This window comes from Arachis ipaensis, chromosome B03 (assembly GCF_000816755.2).
Source record: "Arachis ipaensis cultivar K30076 chromosome B03, Araip1.1, whole genome shotgun sequence".
NCBI classification, from domain to species: Eukaryota; Viridiplantae; Streptophyta; class Magnoliopsida; order Fabales; family Fabaceae; genus Arachis; species Arachis ipaensis.
In genome coordinates, this window is record NC_029787.2 from 5,704,727 (window position 1) to 5,727,129 (window position 22,403).

The 22,403-nt window shown below is 35.9% G+C and overlaps 4 protein-coding genes across 8 annotated transcripts in view; 3 read left to right on the forward strand and 1 right to left on the reverse strand.

Annotated features, from left to right (window-relative positions):
* On the forward strand, positions 2,153-7,486 carry LOC107629018 (probable galacturonosyltransferase 6). 3 transcript variants are annotated; one of them, XM_016331689.2, is made up of 8 exons: positions 2,153-2,554; positions 2,643-2,674; positions 3,328-3,369; positions 3,563-3,710; positions 3,831-4,191; positions 4,635-4,992; positions 5,973-6,488; positions 7,046-7,486. In XM_016331689.2, exons 1-8 carry the CDS (start codon positions 2,413-2,415, stop codon positions 7,298-7,300), a joined length of 1,854 nt encoding a protein of 617 aa, XP_016187175.1. In that variant the 5' UTR covers positions 2,153-2,412; the 3' UTR covers positions 7,301-7,486. The 3 variants fall into 3 exon arrangements, with proteins under 3 accessions (XP_016187175.1, XP_016187176.1, XP_020973554.1); XM_016331690.2 differs by having other exon boundaries at positions 3,837-4,191; XM_021117895.1 differs by having other exon boundaries at positions 3,566-3,710.
* Positions 8,222-11,604, forward strand: LOC107629019 (UPF0664 stress-induced protein C29B12.11c; the record flags this gene model as incomplete). Its single annotated transcript, XM_016331691.2, is given in 5 exon segments — positions 8,222-8,387; positions 8,774-8,885; positions 10,376-10,447; positions 10,544-10,758; positions 11,187-11,604. Coding segments are annotated over 5 exon segments (627 nt in total). The 3' UTR covers positions 11,299-11,604.
* On the forward strand, positions 16,041-17,798 carry LOC107629017 (UDP-glycosyltransferase 89A2). Its single transcript, XM_016331688.2, has one exon. The coding sequence runs from the start codon at positions 16,219-16,221 to the stop codon at positions 17,644-17,646; it is 1,428 nt and encodes a 475-aa protein (XP_016187174.1). The 5' UTR covers positions 16,041-16,218; the 3' UTR covers positions 17,647-17,798.
* LOC107629016 (E3 ubiquitin ligase BIG BROTHER) overlaps positions 19,094-22,403 on the reverse strand; it is a 5,516-nt gene continuing 2,206 nt past the window's right edge. The window contains exons 2-9 of one of the 3 annotated variants that reach the window (XM_016331687.2): positions 22,119-22,195; positions 21,823-21,999; positions 21,364-21,598; positions 21,112-21,149; positions 20,930-20,974; positions 20,291-20,418; positions 19,649-19,757; positions 19,094-19,527 (exon numbers count right to left, since the gene is read on the reverse strand). In XM_016331687.2, coding sequence (XP_016187173.1) covers positions 19,495-19,527; positions 19,649-19,757; positions 20,291-20,418; positions 20,930-20,974; positions 21,112-21,149; positions 21,364-21,598; positions 21,823-21,966 — 732 coding nt within the window. In that variant the 5' untranslated portion in view covers positions 21,967-21,999; positions 22,119-22,195 and the 3' untranslated portion in view covers positions 19,094-19,494. The remainder of the gene's footprint in view (positions 19,528-19,648; positions 19,758-20,290; positions 20,419-20,929; positions 20,975-21,111; positions 21,150-21,363; positions 21,599-21,822; positions 22,000-22,118; positions 22,196-22,403) is intronic. The other 2 variants (XM_016331686.2, XM_021117897.1) reach the window with 2 other exon arrangements.

The following is a 22,403-nucleotide window of genomic DNA, read 5'->3' on the forward strand; positions in this document are numbered from 1 at the left end:
TATATACCTTTAAAAAAGTCACAATATAATTTCAAACATTTGCATAAATTAAATGTTAAAATTTAGGATTTGGATTCTTTACATTTTGAATTTCACTTTAGAGGATAAAGTATGATCTATCACCACTTATTTCATGGGTGGGACCAAGAAAAAAACATGAGAGAGAAAATATTCAATAGTGAGAAATCTCACTTTATCCTCTAAAGTAAAAATCTAAAATTTAGAGGATCCAAATTCTAAAATTTAAAAATAATTTTATGTAGGTTAATACAAATTAACTATGTACCAAATAAGTTAGATTGTTCATTTGTTTGCTTCAATATATCAGCACGAGCAAGAAAATTGAAATGATTGTCAGAAATTTTACGATCATCGACCGTATTTACTATACGTGACTCCTTCTTAAAGTTATTCTACACACGTGTGTAGTTGGAAGATAAATTCTGCTTGATTCCTCAATCACAAAATTTGAGAAGACATAGACCCTCCACTCGATCAGTTCATTCTCAAACATCTTTGTCAAATAATTCTTGATTGAACAATGAATTTTATCACACTGTAAAACAAATTAAATATGAAAGCTATTAGCACTTATAAAGCTACTAAAAATATTTATAAATTGGACCTAGTATCACTTGAAAGAATCATGAAAAATAATCAACTAATCTTATCATCCATTAGAACCATTTCTATGTAAGTCGTCTTGCTATTGTCAAATTTGGATGGGACTTTCCATAACCTTATAATTCTTGCCTTTATTTTCTAAATTTTTTCATCACATAATCTAACATAGGTAATACTATTGATAGAATTGTAGTTAGAAGCCATTAGATATGAAAAATAAAAAATAGAAGAGAAACTATGTCTGAATTATGAATCATCTAAATGATAAATAATTGTAAAAGGGATAAGTATTGTTTTGGTCCCTGACGTTGAGGGTACGAATCGAAACCGTCCCCATTGTAATTTTGGATTTAAAATCATCCTTAACGTTTTTTTTCGTATTAAAATCGTCCTTTTAATTTTTTGGACAAAAATACCCTCACCACTACCAACACAATTACCTCCTCCACCACCACCACCACCAACACCAACACCACCACCACAACCAGCACCAACACCACCACCAGCACCAGCACCAGCACCACCACCAGCACCAACACCAACAAAATAAACAGAAGAAAAAAATTGAGACCTGGGAAGCAGAAAATTGGAGCAGGGAAGGAGAAGGAAACGTGGTGGTGAGGAACGGGCGGAGCAACTCAGTTGGCCTGGTGGTGGCGCTGGCGACGTTAGCAATATTAAAAATAAATTACTTAAATAATATTTAATTTATTATAGTCCTTAGACACGTATAGATTAGAGTCATTCTCGTAACGATAACCATATGAAACATTATAAGTTCGAACATTTAGAATTCGTGCAAATTCAGACCATCCCTTTGTTAAATAAGTTTAATCATGTGCTATTCATGTAATGTGGCAAGATATAGAATTGCCACACCCAGAAACTAAACCGACCTTTATTCCCCCCAATGGCATTATATTGATGTAAAAGAAAACAGGTAATTTGTGAAAAAAATCACAATATATTATAAAATTATTTTAATTACGGAAAGTTTAAAATAAGAAAATTTGAATATATTACAAATTGTTGAAATTGCATCTTTGAGCTTGACACGAATTTACCAAAGCTGAACTTAAATTGAGAAAATTCAATCTCATTATGTGCTCCACTTCAAAAATTTTCGGACAGGCGTAATAAGCATTGAGGGAATGGAACTTGAACTTGACCTACAAAACTCTATGAAAACAATTCCTCAATAAAAAATCGAACTCCTCCTAAGAAAACTAACTTTATCCACATTCTATTAGGTTGGTCAGAACATGTGAGTAGATCAAATCATCTTTCGGTAAAATAGAGTTTACTGCCCCTTCAGTAAAATATGTAAGTGAATACAACTTGCGATGGTATTTGATGGATATGGTGCATTGTAAACGATTGCACCAAAAGACAATCGCATTGAAACATTAGACAAAAAGAATAAATTGGAGTAAGAACAATCATTAAATTAACTGATAAAGACGAACATAATAATTAACCAAAAAAATTAGCCACAAAAGATGGCTATATCAAAACTTAAAAATTAAAAAGGAAAAAAAAAATTGGAAAACTTGGTTCTTCACTGCTCCTCCTTCACTTATTCAGTCATTCTTGCTCAGTAAGGTGCACAACGGAGAGAGTAGCTGGAAACTCTAGTAACCTCTTTCTCATCTCGACACCACCCTGTTCTTCCCTTCACCTCGAAGCACCGAATCAAACTCTCTCTCTGTTCTTTGGATTCTGATCTAAATCTACTCTGTAAAGTAATGTGCTTCAAGCAACAAAACTTTCACTCTTCATAGATATGAAATGATGATGATGAAGCAGAAGCTTCTACTTCTACTTCGTCATCGCCGCAAAAATAGGGTTCTCTTTCTCTCTCTTCTCTACCTCTCTGTCCTTTCCCCTCTTCTCTTCTTCTCTCACAGGCTCAACCTCCTCGCTCCACTCGGTAACTGCGTTTTGCTACTTTACAATGTCGTTTTATTTTTATTTATTTATTTGTGAACTGATTTGGTGCAATTTCAATGTCGTTTCAGGGAAAGATTTTCTCGAAGACTTATATCGCGTTGTAAGTAATTTTGTTTTCTTTTTCGATTTAATGCTGTTTTTTAAATTGGATAAATCAGTAATTTTGATTCTAATTTGACTGATTTAGCTGAATTTTTGGATAGATTTTTGGTAATGATTAGCTATGTGGCATTGTTTGTGAAGGAATTGTGTAATTAGGCATTTTTATTTATTTATTTATTTATTCGTAGTTTGATTTCTATTACTGTTCTAGTGTCGGTGGTGCACACTGCACAGGGCAATTGGATTTTCTTGCGCTTTTCTCTGATTTTGGATTTTGGTTCCCGTTTAAGCTGGAAGAAACTTTATTCTGCTTTATCAGCGTGAAAATTGGATTGGTACTGCTATTAATAATAATAATAATAACAACAACAACAACAACAACAATTAATTGTGTAAAACTCTTTTGCTTATCATTGTATTAAACTTAGAATTTTAATTTCTATGCAATGACAATACAAAATTTTTTAATTTCTAATTGACTACTCTTTTAATTTAACACTTTTTTTTTTCTTTTGGAGATAGTGGGTGTGGAAATTGACTATTTTGTCCAGGTGGCAATACCTATTCGATGCATTGATAATGCAAATAATAATAATTAATTAATTATATACTCTTAGCGTTAATCTCTGATTATTATTCTTATTGTTTCAGGCATACAAGACAGATAGCTTGAAGTTGAATGCTGTAGAACAGGTAGTGCGCGGTGGAAGATTTGTTTGTTAATTTTAAAAAAAAAAAAAAGAAAAGAAAAGAAAATTCTACATCATATGTTGTGACTTGTGAATAAGAAAATTCTTTTCCAGTAATTGAAAGATAAGAATCTATTATCATTATTGTTATTTCGTAATTTTGCCGTTGTGATATAGTGCCTAATATTGTTATTCAGGAGGGTGCTGAAGAATTAGAAGAGCCAAATCATGTTGTTTATAAAGTAAAAGATTCAGTTTCAACAATTAATTACAATTCCAACCAGAATAATGATTCTGAGGAGTCTAGAATTGCAGGGCACAGATATGAACTTTTGGAAAGAAATGGTTGGTAATTGTTGGTTCATTTATAGATATAGTGCTTACATTTCGGTCTGTGCCTATGATACTAGAAGTCTAGAACTAAACAATTTGGTACTTTCTGAAACTTTCACCATTATCATCAAGTTACAGGATTCGACCATGATGAAATACGAAAACAGGGAACTAAGCAGAAAGAATCATCTTCTATGGCTGGAGATAAGGATATACATGTTCATTCACTTCGAATGCCCGATGATAACATCCAAGTGACAAACAAGGACTCTGGTAGAAAAGAAGGCAAACATAATCAGATTGTAAATTCTGAGTCTCATGAAGTAAGGAATCCGAAGATTGAAGAGATTAAGGATCAAATTCTTAGAGCCAAAACATACTTGAATCTCGCACCACCAAGTGGCAACTTGCGTTTGAAGGAGTTGGAGCTGCTAATGAGAGAGCTTGAACAGGCAGTTGGCGAAGCCACCCAGGATTCAGATCTGTCAGCGAGGTAAATAAAAGTTAAGTTTCCTATGTATTTTACATTCATGCAAATACAATCTGGAAATTTCAGGAGAAAACTAATGTTTTTGGTCCTTGAAAGATTTAAAGAACTATATAACCTGATTTTTCATTTTTGTCCTGTGACACTAGTTTTATCAGTTGAATTCTTGTATGTTCTAAATTTAATAGCTTCAATTTGGACCCTCTATCAGCAGCACTGTTTGAAAAGAACTTAGTTTGTACTTAAAACAAAAAAATAAAAAATGTAAGGAGGATTCAACTCATTAATTAGAATTTTAGTGATCTCATTAAGACTTCTTGCATTTTCAGGGACCAAAGCATACTTCTTTTCTCAGATATATAAATAATAATCAATGAGACATTTGAAGTGATATGAACTGTTAACGAAAACTGGCAACTTTACAATCTGTAAACGAGAAAAGTTTGCAGTGTTTTGCAGAGTATGAGACACATGGAGGCTTCGTTGTCTAAAGCTTACCGCATATTCCCAAATTGTTGTGCTATGGCTGATAAGCTCCAAGCAATGAAGCATACCACTGAACAGCAAGTTCGTTCTCAGCGAATTCAAGCAACATTTCTTGCTCAACTTGCTGGAAGGACCACCCCGAAAGGCCTGCACTGTCTTTCTATGCGGCTGACTGCGGAATACTTTGCCATGAGGCCAGAGGAGAGGAAGCTTCCAAATGAAAATAAGATTTATAATCCAGAACTTTATCATTATGCTGTTTTCACTGACAATGTTCTAGCCTGTGCAGTGGTTGTCAACTCTACTGTCTCTACTGCCAAGGTAACATACCTAAGTTTTCTGGCATATGGATTGGGTCCCTTTTATTTTGTTTGCCTTGCGAAACTTCTACTTTCAAGCCAATGTTGATGTTGTGACTCTTGATGTAACTCTTGAAAAATAGGAAAGGGTACTAGTAAAATAGCGGTAGGCTTTCCTCTGAAGTTATTTCAATATATGGAAACTTATACTTAGTCCTTTAGTGGTCATTTTGGATTTACGAATGCTGAAGCCACCCGAGTCTTAGTACTGCCAAAACCCAAAAGTGCTTGCCTACCCTGTTCACTATATTATTGATCTAATCATTGTCAACCTTCCTTCAACATTGAGGCAAGTTGACTTTCTGCCTTTTTTAGTGAAATTTGAAGTTGATCCCAGGTACCTTAAAAGTAGTTATTCTTGGTTCAGCTTTGGTTACTGCCAATCTTGATGCAGAATCAATGTTAGTCCATTCGAGACCAGTAAAAGCTTTAGTGAGGAAATATGATATTTCAGAGTGTCAAATGTTAATTAAAAAATGAACATTCCTTTTATTATACCTCCATTTCCACATTCAATGCCCCTCTGTTGCAGTGCTGCTTGTAAAACTAAGCTTGCATATTATTTTAATTTAATTACATCACATATAACATTAACTAATGAATAACCAGTTCTTTTCCAGTTTGGTGGAGCTCTTTTTAACTTCTAAGCTTTCTTGGTTTAAAGAAGTGTCTAAGTTGTAGCAAATATTAGATTAGATAGAGAGACAAAGATGATATATCTGTGTATGAGCTCCCCTAACAAGTCATTTAATTTGTCTCCAGTACCTGCACCAAATCCTTTCGCTTGTCTTGACTCGACAAACTAGGGATTCATTTTCATTATGTACAGCATCGTGACAATTTAACTAATAGATGAGAAACTTATTGATATTGACTCCAATGTGAATGATTATTTATAGATTAATAGTTTCAATAACACTTGCAAGAACTTTTACATGGCAGGAACCAGAGAAGCTTGTTTTCCATGTAGTGACTAATTCACACAACTTACCAGGAATCTCAATGTGGTTCTTATTAAACCCTCTTGACAAAGCAACAGTTCACATTCAGAGCATAGACAACTATAGATGGTTTTCCAAGTACAATACCTTAGAGAAACCTAATTCTAGTGATCCAATATATACTTCTGAGTTGAACCACCTTCGTTTCTACCTGCCGGATATTTTCCCCACTCTAAACAAGATTATGCTATTTGATCATGATGTGGTGGTGCAACAAGATCTCAGTGAACTATGGACCGCAGATATGAATGGAAATGTCATTGGAGCTGTTGGAACTTGCAAGGAAGGAGAAGCTCCATTTCACAGGATGGATATGTTCATAAACATTTCAGATCCATTACTTGGAGAAAGGTTTGATGTCAATGCATGCACTTGGGCATTTGGGATGAACTTGTTTGATTTGCAGCAGTGGAGGATGCATAATTTAACTTCTCTCTATCACAAATATTTGCAAATGGTATGACTAGAAAACAATCCCTACTTGTCAAAAGATTAATGGTTTAATTGTTTAAATATGTTTTTGGTTTTTATAAATATACAAGTCATTTTGATTTTGATTCCTCATTAATTTTACTTTGATTTTGGCCCCTTAGACCATTTTGGTCCCTATCGTTATGTGGTTTATGTTAACTGATGATATGCCCCTCATTAATAATGACATGTGTCAATAACGACTTGAATTTCTATTTGCATGTCATCATCATTTAACAGTCCAACTTGATAGCAGGACCAAAAGAGAAATTAGTCAAAGACTAATAGTCTAATACCAAATACAAAAATGACCTGTATTTATAGAGTCTAGAGAGCAAAAACATATTTAAGAATGACTAGTAGGCATCCAAACTTTTGAAAGTTGATTCTCTCAATCTAAGTATACAATTTTCTTTTGCATTATTAGCATTTGTATTTCAGCAGCTTGTATTTTTATTTTATTTTTTGTTACTCTCTTTTATTATTCTAAACTCTGATGCACTGAAAGAAATAATGACACATTTTGGCTGGTGAATTTTTCAGAACATTGGAATTCAACCTCTAGGGTGGCTCACCTTCTATAACAAGACAACATTGTTGGACAGAAGATGGCATGTTCAAGGACTTGGTCATAACTCTGGTGTTGATAGAAATGAGATTGAGCATGCTGCTGTTATACACTATGATGGAATCAGGAAGCCATGGTTAGATATTGCAATGGGCAGATATAAAAATTATTGGACCAAATTCTTGAAATTTGACCAACCTTTTTTGGAACGGTGCAATCTCCAGCCATAGTCCAAAATCTAAATTTTTTTAATCTACGTTAAATTTAGAAATACTGTTATTTAATTATTATTAAAATTGTTTTTTATTATCATTTGTTGTATTACAATTTTTTTTTTCATATTTAGTGATGTATGTATATTCTTAATTTTTGTTTTCTTTTTTGCATTGGGAACAAAAGAACAAAGCAAAAGAAAACGTACCACAATTACAATATAATATAACAGAAAAACAAGATATGAAAGATTGTATTCTTGTCTAAAACTCATTGTGGATTGATGTATTAAAGGCTGTAAGATTTTAAAATAGCATGTGAATACAACTCTACTCTTTAAAATAAAGTTCTAAATTAAAATTGAGTGAGAAAGTTACTAATGAAGACTTGATGGAAAGGTTGTATTCTACAACTTTGGTAACACAATTAACTTTAACAAACCATGTAAAATCTACTTGGTAGCCAAAATGATACAACTCATTTGGATAAAACAAATTTCATTTAAAAAACATTAATTAGGAGTACTGGAGTAGATTGTAATTATGGGTTTAGTAATATCTATTCTTATTACGCATATTAAAATTATGAATAGAATTTTTTTATAGAAACTATATACGTCTTAACTTTTTAATATATTTATTTTATATTTATATATATTAGTAAATTATTAAACAAAAAAAATTAGATTGATAATTAAAACTAATAATAATAAATTATTTGTTATTGGAAGAATCCAGTTTGGAAAGCTGTGGAAGCTTAAACGGGGAATTTGTTCTAGAAATTCTATAAACGCGCGAGTTCGGTGCAAAATAAAACGTTGCCAACTTGCCATCATTTCATTCCTTCAAAAACCCTCCAAAACCAACCAAAATCACAAAACAAAACCCTTCTTCTTCTTCTTCTTCTGCTTCTTCTTCAAGATAAACATTATTCGCATCACTGTGATTGTGAATTTTAGTTCTTCTAATTGAATTGAATTGGTGCGATTATGGCTTTGAATCCTCAACTCTTACCAAATTGGATGCCCGTCCCTTTCGTCAACGAGATGTTCGTCTTGTCCAGAGATGGCGTCGAATTCGAAGTCGATAAGATTCCCGATTCTCCGTTAGTTTTCCTTCTCTTTCCTTTCAATTTTTCTTATTTTATCTTCAATAATCAATTTTTTTGTTAATTACTTTCTTCAATTTTGGGTTAATTATTGGTTCTATGGAGAGTGAAGACCTAATTGATACATTAAAAAACATAAAATCTATTTTGGCTCTATTGATCTGATATAATAGGAAATTTCGGTACAGAGTTATTGATTGTTGCAATTTTCTGGTGGTTAAGCACTAATGTGATCGATATTAGTAACATTATTCGTAGTTCTCAGGGACTTGTAGCTAAATGTTGCCAATGTTAGTTATTTCAAATTTGTGTACAAGGTGTTTGCTATAATGATCATTATTATTGTTTTTAATTTGTTTTTGGTTCATGTGTGCATGGTTCAGAAATGCTGGGGGTAAACTCAAAACAAAGGGAACAATCTATTTGTCGAATATAAGGATGGTCTTCGTTGCAAAATCTCAAATTGGTCACTTCTATGCTTTTGATATGCCTCTGGTATGTTGTTTCTGCTTCTCTACTTCTTACACGTTTGTTATTTCAGGTTATGCGCTTAATTAATAATTTAGAGTGAACTCCTATCCCGTCCCTTCAAAATTTGAAATGGCAAATTTATCCTTCAAAATTTGGGGGAAGGAAAAATGGTGAGGATTAGTTTTTCCACACAAAGGATTAATATGTCCATCTTTGTCCAATGGCAAGGGACGGATTTATTTGATAAGAGAATCAATAAGGGAATGGTTAGGGATGACATTGGGGGGTTTAGGGCAGCCAACTTTAGGAATTAGAAATGTATAAATCCTGAACTGTCTTTGTAAAATTTACTGATTGATACCCTGATCCGTGACTCATTGAGATGAAAACCCCTGCACGATCCTTAGGGAGTAAAAGATATCGATCGCACTGGACGTCATTAATTAGACAGAGTCCCTAAAAGTGACTAATAGCTGATGTCTGTGAGTCTGTAGGAGCCATGTTATGTTGTCTATATTTCTCAAGTATTAATGTGTCTGAGGCTATTTGTCTTGCGATGAACTTGTGGTTTTCACGTTAAAGAAGACCTTGACATACATAGAAGTTAGAACGAAGTTGACCCGAATTTAGGGATCTTTACCTTGCCACAGCCACAAACAACTTAGAATTCTAGGTGGTTCCAGGAGCAGCCTTAAACAGCTGAAGGCTTTATGAGTTATGCATCAAAATGAATGACCACAATCCACCGCCTCTCTTTTTGATACTGTCCAACACTATCTTGGAGATAAAACATTGAGGGCCAGGTCATTCTTTTAGGAGACAAATATTGTTAGACCAACTAATCATATTAAGATTTGAGAATGAGAGTCTTGATTTGGCAATGAGAGGAAGGTGGTGGAATATTCAGTTGGAAAGCTGGGAATATTGGTAAATATACATATCAATGGTTTATAATGAGAACACGAGTATGTTGTTGTCTAGTGTCTGTTCCATTGTTTATTTGGTCAACATATTTCTTTAAGCATCTTTGATGATGAAAGTGTTTCATGCCGTGGCATTATGAGTAAAATACATTTTACCTTTCAAGTGTAGCATGTAGCCCTGTTTTTTGTCGTATTACTTGTAGATTATCTTCCCTTACATCTTAACTCTTTTGAAGGATGAAGATTTACCTTTTAAGTGAAACTGTCTCTTTAACAGTAACATGATATATATGAATTGACATTATCAACACATCAGGCATTTAAAAAAAAAATGTAATTCTTTGAGGTTTGATTACTAAATGACTTGGTTACTATTTGATATGAAGTGACTGGAGGTTAACCTTGATTTGACTTAGTTGGAAAACTATTGTCCCACTTAAAACTCAACCTTATATGGTAATACAACGTACTTTTTGTCTGCATCTTTGGTTCTATATTGGTAATCATAAGTAGCACAATATATATATGTGCTATACTATTATTGTCTCATTATTTTTATCTTGCTGATCCTTATTTTTCTTCATCATGCAGCTTTATGTTCATCATGAAAAATTTAACCAGCCAGTGTTTCACTGCAATAATATTTCTGGACAAGTTGAACCAGTAAGTATATATTTTCTATTTTCTAGCTAGCCACTTTTTCTCTGAGGTACCATGATTATTTGGTCCTAATCCTTGAACTTATGAAATTTGCAACAGGTAGTTCCAGATGAGCAAAACAGAGCTCTCTACTCCACATACACATTCAAGATCTTGTTCAAAGAGGGTGGCTGTGGAACCTTTGTTCCTCTCTTCTTCAACTTGATTAGTGCAGTCAGACAGTATAATCGACAGCCATTTGTGCAGCCAACACAAACTTGGGTGGATCCGTTGCAGGCAGCTCAGACTCCTGTTGATGAGATGATGAGACATGCGTAAGTGAAACTTTTTGCTTTAAATTTATGTTAGAAATGAAGACATTAGAGTTAGGGAGAGGGTCTGAGTAGATAATAGGAAAGATAGTACGAACCTTCTTGGAAAAGGCTTGTAGAGGTTCTGGTGGATCAAATGAAGGATAATCATGTATCTTTAGTTAGACGGAGACCTAAGAAAACTTTAGAAAGATTGTTTAAGAGATATAAATAATAATCTATAAAAGAGCACTATGGTATTGTTTGATCAATGTAGCTGACCCTACCTGGTGAAAGAAAAGGGGGAATAATTCTTGTTTGTTGCTATGTTTCTTCAATAGGAAGATGATTGATTATCCTAACAAATCTTAATTATAAAACACAGAATAAATTGCTTTTTAAGATTATAGTATACTACTTATTATGTCATCCACGTTTTGAGATTTTTGCAGATACGTTGATCCTAATGATCCAACAAAAATATTTCTACAACAACCTGGTACTGATTCTCAGCTTAGGCGTCGGACATATCAGCAGCAGCCAGGTGCAGGCCAACAACTTTGAAGTCTCTGAAACTGCATCTTCCTTCTTACCCTACAGCGGAGGTGTTTATAAATGTGGAACTGTGTATTACTATTGCCGTTATAATAAACATGATCACGTTGTGCAATCAATATATATTGCTCTTTGAAGATTCTGATGTGTATGGTATCGACAGATATTTTCCTATGGAATTGTGTAATTGTGTTCCTTTTTTGATTGATGACCAGTGATTGGAGTCAGTTTACTATGAAGTGTGCAACATTTCTTGTACATAGAAACAGGACTTCAAATATATATTCTCTCACAGCAACAAATTGCTTATATTGATTCTGTTATGTCTCCGCGAAAAGTGCTTGATTAACACATTGAATAGGATTAGTGCCTATTTGTAACAATAACTAAACGATGAATATATAAATATCGTTTACACGCTTATTCTTAGATCACACGATATATATATTTTTTTATAACCATCGGGGCAGAAACGCCCAAAGAAAGCAAGAAAACTAAACAGAGACTATTCTAGGGAGAGTAATACCTATAGAATTAGCATGAAAAGCTAAGGAAATACAGAAAGGCAAATTGAAAAAAATATGACAGTCAGATGAAAGACTATGACCAAAGTGAGCTAACCTATCGGTACAAGTATTTGCTTCCTGAAAATTGGTGATGAATATTCTAGTTAGTAAGCCTGCTGCATCTGTTTTTGATAGCCAAAACTAAAGATCTAGTAGCATGTAAGTCAATTCCCTCTTGGAGGCAAAGCTTCACTGCAACAACAGAATCCGCTTCAATAATCAGATGAGAGCAACCAATATTCAAGGTTAGATCCAAGCCTAGCAAAATTCCGCAAAGCTCCGCTCTCGTCACTGTTCCGCCGTCCAAATTAGCACTAAAGCAAGCTATAAATCTTCCATCAGAGTCCCTTAGGATCCCACCACAAGCTGCTCTTCCTCCATCTAACACAGAGCCATCCGAGTTGAGCTTAATAAACGGGTGATCTGGTGGCTTTCATTTGATCTGTCTTTCAATGAAATTGCAAACCTTCTTCCTGCTCTGAACAAGCTCGAGCTGTGCCAAAGAGTAGTCCTTCGCTAAGTGGAAGGCCAAAAACTGAATGCTATTCTCTGCTACGGCCTCATCGCTATCAAAGATCACCTTATTTCGACGAAGCCAGAGTGCATTTATTGTGCACACAAAAAGGAGGGGTCAGTGAACCCCTTTGAAGAGGGATTGGGATGATAAATTCTCCAACAACCAAGGGAGGAGGGGGTGTTGAAAAAATTACCAAATCTCAATTTGGCATCAATGCTCATCCATGTTTGTCTCGCAACTCTGCAGTCTCGGATTACATGGAGTATCGATTCGGTAGCCTCACCACAAATAACACAAGATCCATCCTGCGCCATATTTCTTTTGACTATAATCTCATTTGTTAATAGCACCTCATTAGCAACAAGCCAGCAAAAAATACGCAGCCTTTGGGGAGCTTCAAGCTTCCAGATTTTCGAAAACAGCTTAGCTTTAGAGTTATCTGAGGGGCTTAGGTAGAGAGAGTAAGCTGACTTGATAGAAAACGCACCGTCTGATGTCAACAGCCAGGCTAGAATATCTTCTCCCATCTCTGGTTCAGGTGTTTTCGTCGACCTAAAAACGGGAATTCAATCGTCGCCTAGGACTACTGCAATTTGATTGAGATCCCACCTCTAGTTTGATACATAGTCACACACCCATTCCTCCAACATATCAGAAAACACCTCGGGCTGAGCAAAATCAATCAGGTGGTGTACCCCTGGCATCCAATGATCAGTCCAGAAGTTAACATTTTCACCGGACCCAAGACTCCAAACAAGATTATCGGCAAACTTCTTCCAAACATGAAAGATACCTTTCCAAGCATTAGATGAAGATAGATGTTTTGTGACAAGTGGCAGGGAGTCATCTCCACATCCATACTTGCTGCGGACTATCTTTACCCATAGCGCATCCTTATTATGGATTAGCTTCCAGGCCAACTTCATAAGATTCGCATTATTCAACACTCTAGTCAGTCTGAGGCCCAAACTGCCTTGGCTTTTGGGAAGGCAAATTTTCTCCCAACTCATGAGGTGAGGTTTCCTCCCCAAGCTAACATTTTCCCATAAAAAATTCCTGCAAATTTTATCAATGCTATCACAAATACTTAGAGGAAGTTTCATGGTCTGCATGACATAGGAAGGAATAGACGCCAGTGCTGATTGGGTGAGAGTAACTCTACCCGCAAGAGAAAGATTTTTAGCCTTCCACGAACTAAGTCTATTAGCCATTCTATCTAATATGAACTGAAAGTCCTCCTTCTTGGAACGACCATGAAGGAGAGGGACTCCAAGGTACTTACCCATATTGTTTGTTAGCCTCATTCCCAAAGCATTACTCAGTTCTTTTTTCCTAGCGAAGCACATATTCTCAGAGAAGTAAACACAGTATTTAGCATAATTTACCTTTTGACCAGAACATTTACAAAACAAATCCAGAATGTCCCGTACAACCTCAACCTGCTCCATGGAAGCTTTCCAGAATAGAACAATATCGTCAGCAAAACATATATGGGAGAGTTTCGGCCCACCTCTATTTAATACCATCGGCTCCCAAAAATTCTGATTAACAGCAAAGGAGATAATCTGAGACAGTCTTTCTATACATAAAACAAAGAGATACGGAAACATAGGATCACCCTGTCGAATACCTCTAGAAGGAGTGAAAGAATTAGATGAGATACCATTCCACAGGACTTTCATCTCCACAGATGAATAGCAATGAGAGATCAGGTTAACTAAATTCTCTGGCAGTCTAGCTTCTACTAAAGTATCCCTGATAAATTTTCAGTTCAAAAGATCATAAGCTTTTTCCAAATCTATCTTAATAGCAATATAACCGCAAGCACCTTTCTTGATCCTCATGGAATGGATGGCCTCTTGGGCTATAATAATATTGTCTGCACTCTGCCTGTCAGGAACAAAACTTGACTGGGAGGGGCCAATTAATTTGGGCATGATCTCTTTCAACCGATGAGAGATAATCTTTGTAATGAGCTTATACGAAACATTACAAAGCCCAATAGGCCAAAAGTGGCTAAAAATTTCTGGAGCGTCAATCTTTGGGATAAGCGAGATATAAGTGCTATTCGCCACTTTAATTTCTTCATGATTATTGAAAACCCGGAAAACCCAATTTACCACTGAATTTTTTACAGATTTCCAGTTGCTCTGATGAAACATCGGAGGCAGGCTGTCAGGCCCCGGCGCCTTCCAGGCTCCCATAGAGAACATAGAAGATTGGATTTCTTCAACAGTCACCATTCTTCCTAACTGGTTTTGCTCCTCATATGATAAAGTCGGAAAAAGGCCTGGAGCATTTAGTTTCTCACAATTCCCATCATCAGAATACAAAGATAGAAAGTGTTGTGCTCCAATATTTTGAATTTGTTGCACATCATCGATCCATTGTCCTTCTGCATTTTTAATCATAGATACTCTGTTTCTTCTCCTCTTGGCAGATGCTGTGCTATGGAAGTAAGCAGTATTCTTATCACCATAATTGATCCACTTGCACCTAGAACATTGCTTCCAGTAGACTTCTTTCTGAATAAGCAAAGTTTCCAATTCCTTCCACAATTGTGTTTGAAGATTATCAAGAAAAGGATTCGGCATGAAACTGAGATGAGCAGATATACCATTTAATCTCGCCAGTAGCCAATTTTTCCTTTTAACTAGATCACCAAACATTTCTCGATTCCAAGTTTTAGCAGCCTCCATGAAAGTAGAGATATTTACCTCCAGCGGTGATCAACATCCCAACTACTCCTTAGCAAGTTACTAAAATCGTTGTGAGTCATCCATGCCACAATAAACCGAAATGGACGAGTAGAGGAGCCAGGCTTATTTGCATATCTCAAATCAAGTAATAACGTCGCATGATCAGATTTCAGTTTCGGAAGATGCTTTACTACCGCATGATTGAATCTTTGAACCCAAGAAGGGGTCGCAACGTACCTGTCTAATCTCCTTCGAATACTACCTCTCTGCCAAGTAAACGGTTGTCCTTGGAAGCCAATGTCTTGGAGACCACATTCAAAGAGACAATTTGAGAAGCGAGCATGATCCCTAGAGAGATTTGAGGTACCCCTGTATCAGCCATTGAGAGAACACAATTGAAGTTACCCCCCACACACCAATCACCATGCACCAGATTCCCTAATCTTTGCAGATTTTCCCACAATTCGAATCTTGGTCCAATATGAAGTGAACCATAGACTACCGTCAGATACCAGTATTGTTCATTACAAAAAAAAACTCTAAGATAAATAAATTGCCTATGGGACTCAATAACATTAACATCCTAGAGCCTGCCATTCTACAGAAGCCAGATCCCGCCTGAGAAGCCAAGTCCTTCCACTAGATGCCAGTTCAGGAAACTAAATTTTTGAGCCACCTTCTCCGCTTTAGCCCCGAAGATATGTGTTTCAAGTAAACAAAGAAAATTAGAATGAAATCTATTGCACATATCCTTCACCAATCTGGAGAAACCTTTACCACCCATAGCTCTACGTTCCAATTTATTATATTCATGATTAAGTGTTAATTTCACTAAAGATAAATTAGACAAGAGAAATACCAGTTGAAGATCATCTATAAACCATCCAACTTGCATATCTACAGTATATTTTCTACCTCAATCTTAACCGTTAACATTTTTTATACTAAATCTGAATGATTAAGAATAAAAAAGTTCCAGAATCGTACGATGGAACAGGTAATAAGCTTCCAATCCTATACAGCCCAATCACTGCTTATTAGTTATTATTATAATAAACTTCATTCCTCATCTCATCTTTAGAACAAACCTTAATTCAATTCTTTACACACCACAAAGCAATAAAAAAAAAAAGGAAAAAAAGAAGACATGTCTTGTTCTTCCGTCAACAGTAACAACACTCACATCCTGGTGTTCCCATACCCAGCTCAAGGCCACATCCTAGCACTCCTAGACCTCACCCACAATTTAGCTCTAAGAGGTCTAACCATAACCATAATAATCACACCAAACAACCTCCCAATTCTCAAACCCCTCTTAACAACCCACCCAACAACTATCCGTACACTCACACTCCCTTTCCCTTCTCACCCTACCCTTCCGGCGCGTGTAGAACACGTCCGCGATGTTGGTAACACTGGAAACTACCCCTTCATCAACGCCCTCTCTAAACTCCAAACTCCAATCATTGAGTGGTGTAGGACCCACACTAACCCCCCTGTGGCTCTTATCTCCGATTTCTTCCTTGGCTGGACTCACCAACTCGCTGACCAACTCGGTATCAAGAGAATCGCCTTTCAGTCCTGCTCCGCTCTCTTGGCCATCATCTTCCACAGCACCTGGCCGGAGGCGCCGGCACTCAGATCCCGTCCGGTGGTGGAGTTCCCTGACCTGCTCGGAGCCCCGTCGTTTAGGAACGAGCACCTTCCGTCGCTTCTACGACTCTATAAAGAATCGGAGTCGGAATCGGAGTTCGTGAGGGAGAGCATTGTCGCTAACACGACCAAAAGTTGGGGTTACGTATTCAACACGTCACGTGCGCTGGAGGGTCCATATTTGGAGCACGTGAGCAAAATAATGGGACATTCGCGGGTTTTTGGGGTGGGCCCCTTGTGTTTGATTGGAGTTGGTGGCGGGTTTAATCGTGTCGATCGGAGCCCGAATGCCGGATCCGGTAATGTTTTGGAGTGGCTTGATGGGTGTGAGGAAGATGGATCGGTTTTGTATGTGTGCTTTGGGAGTCAAAAGCTGTTGAGGAAGGAGCTCATGGAGGCCTTGGCGGCCGGGTTGGAAAGGTCAGGGACCCGATTCGTTTGGGTGGTGAAGGAGGCAACCACAGCAGAGCACATGGAGAAAGGGTACGGGTCAGTGCCGGATGGGTTTGAGGATCGGGTTTTGGGTCGGGGCCTACTTGTGAGGGGATGGGCTCCACAAGTGAGCATTTTGGGTCATCGAGCTGTGGGTGGGTTCCTGAGCCATTGTGGGTGGAATTCAGTGTTGGAGGCGGTAGCAGCTGGGGTTGCTTTATTGGGATGGCCAATGGAGGCTGACCAATTTGTTAATGCATGGTGGTTGGTGGAGGTTATGGGAGTTGCTGCGATGGTATCTGATGGGGCAGATTCTCTGTTAGACCCGGATGATCTGGGTCGGGTCATACATCAGTCCATGGGTGCGGATAGCATCCAAAAGGAAAGGTCAAAAGCATTGAGAGAGGAAGCTATTAAGGCTGTCGATGACGGTGGAAGCTCCTCCAAGGAGTTACATGAGCTTGTTGAAGCACTAAAGCAATTGAAGTGAGAATTTTACGAGATTCTTCACCGTAAGTCGAGAATAATCTGTTGAATCTATAAGATTTCCTTTAGTACGATGGGCAAAGGTTTCTATAATAATTGGTCTGTCGCTGTAAATAGCTATATTAATATGAAATGGATTCTCTCAATTTTTTTTAATGACTGAGAGATTTCTTACGTTTTATTTTATAAGTGAGGCAAAAATAATAAAAAATTAAAAATCACAGTTTTAAACTTTTAATTTTTTTTTAATAATTGCGAGGATTCATTCCCTATTAATAACGGTTTTTCCGTTATTATAATTTTAGTTTACTCAATGTTTCCTTTTATCACTTCCACCCTGTGACTTGGTTTATCTAAGATAGACGAGTATGTGGGAAATTGTAAGCTTTTGTAAGTAAAAAATATATATGCAAGTATCCCAAATTAGGTTATTATTATTATTATTATTATTTCTAATTTCTAATTTCTAATTTGGGTTTACTTGTAATTCTGTTCTCTTGTATAGTTTATCATTAGTTAGCTAATAGGAATCTAGATATAGAACATGCATGGTAATTAATATAGTAGTCGTAGAAAAACTCAAATACAATTGTTTCATGTAAAATTGATAGTCAAAAAATTGTTAGATGATTTGACAAAGAGTCTTGTTAGGAAACCAATGGAATATTTGTACAATGGGTTCTTTGTTTGGCCCAAGAGTTAAAAAATGAACATCACTCATACTATCCAGAATAACCATCCGGGTACTAGGAATAATAATACTCTTGACTTTTCGGATCTAGAGCTCTGATACTATATCATAAAATCACTCATCCCAAAAGTTTAAACTGATGGAAAAAGGTAACATTAATAGTTATATCTCTAATATTGAATCGGACATCTCTAAACCTCCATTGTACACATTGTATAACTATTCTATTAGCTTTCTATACTTCCTCTTTTGAGAAATTTAATTAAATTGTCATTTAACAGTTTTCGACTTTCTAATTTCATATGAAAACGAGTTTCCACGTTCACAAGTTGTCTTTTCAGCTATAAGATCTGAGTCATTAACCTCATTCCCGCTGTGATATTACTATATTTTGGTCTACTTGATGAAGCTGGGATGAGATTTTTCTCCTATAAATTAGAAATTAACTCTGATTATTATCAAATAACAACTAAAGTGCCAGCGTGAAACATTAGTTACTTCGTATGTTTTTTTTAAATCAGCGATACAATACAAGCATCTCTATCTAGAGCAAACAACTTCGACTATGTCATCCAACAATCTGTACAAGATTTAAGTCTGTCCAAAACTCCAAATGCAAATGCTTGATGCCAGTACAAAACAATGTAGCTTTTACCTCTATTATGATTGTACTATGATAAAGACTGATTAAAGCGCTGGAAAGTTAATCACTTCTTTGTCCAATGATGTAACTACCCTGATCGATAGAAGTTTAAATAACGTCATAAAATTGGTGGATACGGGATACATCATGCAATTTCAAGTGATGTACCGATCCCTCCAACACAAACACACTTAATCAGAAGCAGTTGACAATAAGTACGTGAAATATAAGCACACTAAAAAGTTATACAAAAACAAACCATAAAATCCAGGTTATCCAATACAACACGATGCATGTCAAATTGTCAATCGTCCCATAATATTTTATAAAACTTTGGGATTATGACCCACGCCAAAGCTATCTTTGCATTTTTTTTTTCCCTAAACCAAGTAATGGTTCGTCTCACTAAGGAAAAAAGGAAACAAATAAATGTATTTCTATGAAAGACCCCAGACTAAAGGAGAATAGAATCATATGCAGGTTACTTCTACAAATTTGTCCGAGGTTATTTCTGTTGGCTAAAACACTTCCCTGTAACATATAGGACAAGCCTGAAAAAACATGCAGAAGAAAAACAGAGTTTAAAATCATATGAATTTCAGTAGATGCCAAATACAGTGTTTGTCACCAGAACATGAACTAAAAGTATCAAGTTCATGATGAGTATCTTGCCTTATTGATGCTAAGCCATCTGGTCCCGCAACTAGCATGATAGAGATGTTTACAAGGCAAAGTGATCCGCTTGTCCCCTCTTTTATACTCCATCTGGCAAATCACACACCTAAACCGGACAATGTGTTAGATCAACAAATTAGCAGATAATAGTCACTATCAGTTAAAAGGAGCTGACTACTCATTTGAGTAAGCATCTTGTTCTCATTCACAGATTATGATACAGGATGTATTAGATTTTAGGACTATGATCCATAGTAAATTTGTTCTCAATGACCTTAGTATTTTTAAGATCACAAGAATCTATAAGTTCGTGGAATAATATAAATTTCCACTTCCAGTGAGGATATGTACCTTGTCCCTTTTTACCCCATAATATATATAACTATAGAAATTAGTAGTTTGGCAAAGAAAAAGGCATATGTGATTAATATTAATCCAAAGAATAAGCTTAACGGCAGCAATCTAAAATCGCTGAAGATCGATTTACCCCAGAGGGAAGTTGAATTGTTAAAAAGAAGTTAATAACCGAAGAACAGGAGTAAGTTAAAAATATAAAGCTGAAACAAATATTTGACAGTTAGACATAAATGGATAATAACAGCAGCAATTGCTTTGAAACTCTAAAAACACCAATATTACCTCTCATCCCTCGACTTCTTCCTTGAGAAGAACCCACACTTGTACTTTGAAACTGGAAGCATCGAAATCTGCTCTTGGGTAAGACCACGGCTTTGGGTTCCAACAGCTTCACCTAATTCGAGTAGTTCCTGTAATAAATAATATGATCTCAAGGCAGGGAAATGGGGGGAAAACAAAGCCACATTTGCACTTGAGAAATTTTTCAAATATGGCTTAAATGGAAACATGATTCATGATAGGACACTGGAATCATTTGATCCATATTAGTGACCCATTTGGGAGGACAAAACTTAGTCCCTGTTAATATCATTTTCTAAATTAATGTTCCTTTACTTTAGTTGTTATCGACACAGTTTTCTAACTGGAGTCAACATTTCAAATGTAATTCAGGTGAAACATACAATATGCTGTAAGAATATTATGTAATGATTTATCCAAACTATTTTATGGAGTAGCTAAGCTTACAACAACAAAGCCACAGAAATAACAATGTTAACAAACCTCCTAATAAAATAATTGCAAGATTAACTATTATACGTATCAAGAACATTAACCCTAAGAAAACCAGAGATATAGTAGCTGTGTTTTAAGAAGTAAATTAAGCCAATAAAGATCATAATATGAGAATCTCAATCCAACCTCGTAGGTCATGTTGTCAGGATCAATACTGTCTTGCCAAACAACCTGTAAAACATGGCAAAACTGCTTAGATATCTTTTATTGTGCTTCTCAGAGATGGAAAGCTAAAGGTAACTGCAGAAATTTCTAACACAATCACAGGAGTTAACACTAAATAAATCAGGACTTTTGAAGGCAAATACCTGATAATCATTGGAATTACTATGATGTCTTCGTGGACCTGGAACAGAAGAGACAAAAAAAACTTTAGAAAACCACCAGATGGATTACAAAAGTGGGATTACTCATTTAACTGATTTCAATCTCTTTTATCAGCTAAACAAAGCATAGGCAGAGGATCCAAATCTATCTGTTTCATACAACTTGGAAATGAATTTTTAAATTTGAGCAATTATCATATGAAAATTATCTTCAAATGAAACTCAGGAACATACACTCGATAGAATTGTCTCGTGTGGTATTGTTTACCCCTTCTCCCCATTCTGTATGTACAGCTGCAGTATGCTCATTGACAGTCGTTGAGTTTTCCAAAGGCCTCCTATATTCGTCAACCAGTGGTTCATGATGATGATTTACATCATAACCATGATTATAACGATAGTATGAAGTGCTGTCAGGTTCAGAAAGTCCAAACTTATAAAAGCTTGTAGTTGAAGGGTATGAACTCTCCTGGAATATAAATGGAATACCATTTTAATTCAACTCGAGTATTATGGATCTTTCTAATAGTTTTCCAGTAATACCAAAAGGATATCAAAATAATTTGCAGACAAAATGTGAAACAGAGCAGGGTATTTCCAGCAGATCTATATAATGGAAACAAGAAATGTGCAGCAATTTCCACCAAAACAAAGATATAAAATGCTAAATAGAACAGAAATCTTTGCAGGCACCTGAGCATGTGATGCACCAGAAAAGATGAAATTGACATGTTCATATGTGAGACCTTCGAAATATTCAATAAAGCTTCCTGCTGTACTATAGGGATAGCTGATGTTATTGTAATGGTGGATTTCCATGTGTGGATTCCAACTCATTTTGGATCCTTTCAGCCAGACAACACAACTAGTCTGCGGAATGAATCCCCAGCAATTAACATTAAGCATAGCAAAGACAATGAGGTGCAGAAACAGTAGAACACAACAAAATTTGCATTAATATTAACAAATTAATTAATTAAATTACATACACAAATTTAATATTCACAGATTCATCAATAAAACTTGAAGATAACTAACATGAGACAGCTACTCCTAAATTGTTAACCTGCACCCAAAAAAAGTCATATAGATATATTCAGCATGTATAAGAAGACAATTGTCAGAAAGCCATTCCTCCAATGTTAATTTCACTAGTTTTGCTCACATCACTTTTTTCTAAAATCTGCATTCCTAATCAAACAGCTCAAAAAACTAAGTGAAAAAAAAGCGCATTAGTACAAATGAAGCTGACAAAACTCCACCAAAACCAAAAT

What these genes read in the sequence shown, in the direction of transcription:
- LOC107629018 (XM_016331689.2), top strand. Translation starts at nt 2,413, where the DNA reads ATGATGATGATGAAGCAGAAGCTTCTACTTCTACTTCGTCATCGCCGC. An exon ending in CAACCTCCTCGCTCCACTCG is followed by an intron (nt 2,555 to 2,642) that starts GTAACTGCGTTT and finishes ATGTCGTTTCAG; the next exon opens with GGAAAGATTTTCTCGAAGAC. An exon ending in TCGAAGACTTATATCGCGTT is followed by an intron (nt 2,675 to 3,327) that starts GTAAGTAATTTT and finishes TTATTGTTTCAG; the next exon opens with GCATACAAGACAGATAGCTT.
- LOC107629017 (XM_016331688.2), top strand. Translation starts at nt 16,219, where the DNA reads ATGTCTTGTTCTTCCGTCAACAGTAACAACACTCACATCCTGGTGTTC.